The 4,566-nt window shown below is 36.2% G+C and overlaps 1 protein-coding gene across 2 annotated transcripts in view; it reads left to right on the top strand.

Annotated features, from left to right (window-relative positions):
• The window catches only part of LOC106880424 (alpha-N-acetylglucosaminidase), an 80,737-nt gene that overhangs the window by 73,577 nt on the left and 2,594 nt on the right, over window positions 1-4,566 (top strand). For both annotated transcript variants that reach the window (XM_052970511.1, XM_052970512.1), the window contains exon 19: window positions 1,746-1,845. In XM_052970511.1, the coding sequence (XP_052826471.1) occupies window positions 1,746-1,845 (100 nt within the window). The remainder of the gene's footprint in view (window positions 1-1,745; window positions 1,846-4,566) is intronic.

Below are 4,566 nucleotides of genomic sequence, written 5' to 3'. Positions count from 1 at the left end.
ATATAAATATATTAGGTTGGCAACTAAGTTCTTGCTGGTTTTTTTAATCTAAATTTTTTTAAAGGTTTAATAAAAAATAACAACTAATTAATCAATAATGTATTCACGCATGTTGTTTACAACTTCTTCTCAATGTTCAACAAGATTTTCAATATCTCGGTAGAAATCACCTGATTTCGACTCAAAAAATTGATCCAACCAAGCTCTCAATTCTGCATCAGTATTGAACGAAACTCCGTGCATAGCATTTGAAAGAGATCAAAAGAGGTGGAAATCCATTGGTGCCAAATCTGGAGAGTATGGCGAGTGTGGCAAATATATACAAATATATCCTTCCTGGCACTTGTGCCGGTGGCACGTAAAAGCACCCACTACACTCTCGGAGTGGTTGGCATTAGGAAGGGCATCCAGCTGTAGAAACTCTACCAAATCAGATTGGAGCCTTGTGTAGCCATCTGGTTCACCAGTCCTCAGTCAAATCGTCCAACCCATGCTAGCATGGAAAACGGACGTTAAACGACGACGATGATGATGATGATATATGCATATATTGGTAAAGGATGTCACCAACAGTACACAACATGAAGTACAAAAACAAATGAGGTAAATACGTAAACAATGAGGAAAAAGTGGAAAACCAGGTCAATTAACACAAAGAACGACCCTTCATCGGTTGTTGGCTGTCTATTATACTCCTCATTTTGAGTATTTACGAGTCTTTGAAGTCAGTTGCTCCCATGAATCCAGGTAAAAAAGTCATGATAATAAAGTCATAGGAAAAAAAAGTCACGGGGTTTTGTCTGGGTGGTGGTGGGGTTGTCTGAGGGTTTTTGTCCTACGGAAATTTTTTTTGGGATCTCAAATTAATTGTGACTTTTTTCCTGTGACTTTATTACCGGCCACCATTAATTAATTGTGACTTTTTTTCTTGTGATTTTTTCCTAGCCAAACTTGTGACTTTATTACTGTGATTTTTTTTCCTGTGACTTCATTACCGATCACCGGTTTTAAACTTCTATCTATATTCTGTAACTGTCACAATATAGAAACATTTCTCATGGCACCAACACACAATTTACCGATGTTTACATTTTTTACGTTTTCTGTAAATTTTACATGGGTCCAGCTAGTCATTATTATTATTGTGGCAGTTAGAACTGAGAATCATGCTAAGTGAAACAGCTGTAAGTTGAGATTCTGTCATTTTGTAATTAATTAATAAATGATAATTGATGTAAATCAATTGTTATTCATCAACTGTATCTCTACTTTCTGTTTTCCTGATATATATATATATATATATATATATATATATATATATATATATATATATATATATATATATATATATATATATATATATATACATACATACATACATATACTCTCATTTTTTACACACACACACGCACACAAGCATTTATAGAAACACATATATGCAACCACAAACCCACATATACACATGCTTTTATTTCTTTTTTCTTTTTTTCTGTCTCTGTCTCTGTCTCTCTCTCTTGCTCTCTCTCTCTTGCTCTCTCTCTCTCTCTTGCTCTCTCTCTCTTGCTCTCTCTCTCTTCTTTGGGTCTCCGACTGTGTCTGTCTTCTCCTTGCCTGCCTGTCTCTGTCTATCTCTGTTTGTCTATCTCTCTCCCTCTGCAACTCTCTTTCTCTTGTTGTATCCCCTCTCTCACTCCTATTCCATGGGTTTCAGACATATGACATCATTTTAAATCCATATTTTATAGACCACTTCATTTAGTCAAGCAAAATATGATCAACAAGTACTGGAAACAGTTGAGAAACCCTTTACATTTGACCGTTCAACTTTCCCCACAGAACCACAAGGTGAGTAATTCATTGGTTATTATTTAATAGAAGCTGGATTGGGAGAATCATTAGAGTGTTAGAGGTCAACTTTACTTTTCTTCCGATCAAGTACTGGGGTTGATGGTACTGACACCCACCTTTTTCACCTCAAAATTTGCTAGATAAACATCAGTTCTGTATTTTTTTATTGTGTTTTTTGAGCTTGAAACTTTGTGTGTGTGCCCGTGTGTGCATATATGTGTGTATATAAAGTATAAATATATATGTATATATATGTATGTATATATGTATGTACGTATGTATGTTTACATACATACATACATTATATATATATATAATATTTTCATATTAGTCATTCTATGGGCATCATAGCCCTTTTGAGTAGAGGGTTATTGTTTATAGAAATATATCTGGGGTTATGTGGTTTATTTAGAATTTGTTAGAGATAATTGTCCAGGAAACATTTAAATATTAGGGGATCTTTTTCTTCTCTTATGTGTCTTGGTATGATGTTAAAGAGAACAGGGCCAGTTGAGGTGAAATAGTTTTGTGATGTGAACATGACGCTTATAGAGGACGGATATGACAACATCATTTGGGTGGTGCTGTTGGAATATTTTCCACATCATGCAAATGATTTAACACTCAGTGATGGAGGGAATAAAGTGTTTTTTGAGACAGTCCCAATAATCAAGACCTGTTATGCTGTCTCTTTTCCTTGTGATCAATCTCTGGGGTACTTCAATTTTTATGATATTCTGTTTCACGTAAGGAAACCACAACAGAAAACAGTATTCAAGGTGAGGACAAGCAAAGGTGGAGAAGAGAAGGATAATGGCAGGAGCATCTCTAGACTGAAAAGTCCTGAGGATTCAGGAGCATGCCCTGCAAGCCATGCCCACATAAACAACAACTTTGTTGTTTATGTGGGCAGCTTAAGTTATTGTTAACAATTACTCTGAGGTCCCGAGCCGTGTTTGATGTGGTACAACCTCTTTACCAAAGTGGATTAATTTGAATTTAGTTTTGTTTAGCTGCATATTGTGTTTCTCCACTCATTGGATAACAATGAGCAGTTCTGTCTCCTATTAATGACTTTCAGAAGCTTAGATTTATCCATGAAAATTCGAATACTGATGTATTTGATGATGTCATTGATGTCATTCGTATAAATAATTAAAAGGAGTGGACTCAAGACTGTGCATTGTGGAACCACAGTGATAACTCTTGCTGAGTATGATTGAACATCATCTATCACCACATGCTGGGTTCTATTCACCAGAAAACAGTCAATCTACTTTAATAGTTTCCCTTAGATTCCAATGTTCAATAGTTTCTTTAACAGAATGTGAAAGGTCTTGCTGAAGTCTAGGTAGATGATATCTGTGTTGACGCCCTTACCCAGAGCCTTTAGGATGTTATCAAAGTGATGCAGGAGCTGCCACTGCAGAAACCATGCTAGTTGCTAATAATCAGGCTGTTACTTTCCAGCAAATGAGTTATTTGAGATCTCACCACTCTCAAATAATTTGATGATATAAGTGGTAAGTAAGATTGGTTGGTAATTTACTGCCTGTGATTTGTTGCCCTTTATGAAAATTGGGACAGTCAACTGTGATAGGAGATTTTCAAGAATATGGCCAGCATCCAGTGATTTTTCTCCAAAGAATAGCTAAAAAGAATGCCAGTTAATGATGGCACCCCTTTAGGACCCCAACGAGAAACTTGTCAGGGCCTGCAGCTGAGTTGTTTGTAATTTTGTTAATAGTTGCTATGATATCCAAGACGTTAAGTGATATATTAGATAGGTTATGTTTGAGGGTTTGTTTCACCGATGTTGCCAGGATTAATTATGTTAGAATTGCTGAAAGTGGAGCAGTATTGCTTCTGTAGAGTCTCAGCCATGTCTTCTGGACCACTATGCAGAGTGCCGTCTTCATCTATCAGAGTTCCAACAGATAATACAGTGACCTCATGCTTTTTGGCAAATGCAAAGAATGCTTTGGGATTGACCTTTACTTTATTTTTTGTAATGGTCCACTTTTCTTCTGCAATTCTTTATTGATGATAGTCTTCATGCAGTTTTAGAGATAAAGTTTCTTTAATTCCTGTAAAGCTATGTCTGTCAAGTGAGGGCATTGCAACTGGCAATATTCTAGCCAGTTGATTTTATGATTAATCCTTTTTATTTTCCTTATAAGTGCTCTTCTGTTGCGTGGGAGTATATTTTTTTTATGCTCATGGACTGTAGTGGAGTGTGGTGTGAACATATATTAGTGACAATGTCCACAAATAGCTGTCTAGATATTCTGATGCTGTTTGGGGTGAGAGAGTGAGTGAAAGACCAATCAACAAGTGAAAGATTGTGGGTGATTGCCTTCCAGTTAACATTATGTAGATCCATTAAGTCAACCAGGGCAAAACTGTCCCGCATCACTTTTGGTTGCTGGAATCTCAAACTATAGATAATCATATCCTGATTGGATAAGAGAGATTTTTCTACTGTGGTATCATGGATAGTGTTAGTGTGGTTACGAATCACTAAGTTCAATGCATTTTTGTTGAATCTTATTGGCATGAGCACAAATTGGGACAGGAAAAATTCGTTCATGAATTCAAAAAATGATTCCACTGTTGCTGTCTCTAGGGTTGAAATGCACACACTTGTCTTCAAGGTGTGAGTAGACCAGTGAATACAGGGGAGATTAAAGTCACCCAAATATATATATATGTTTGTAT

Source organism: Octopus bimaculoides, chromosome 9, assembly GCF_001194135.2.
Source record: "Octopus bimaculoides isolate UCB-OBI-ISO-001 chromosome 9, ASM119413v2, whole genome shotgun sequence".
NCBI lineage: Eukaryota > Metazoa > Mollusca > Cephalopoda > Octopoda > Octopodidae > Octopus > Octopus bimaculoides.
The sequence above is the reverse complement of the archived record's forward strand: the minus strand, read 5'-3'. Positions and strand labels throughout refer to the sequence as shown.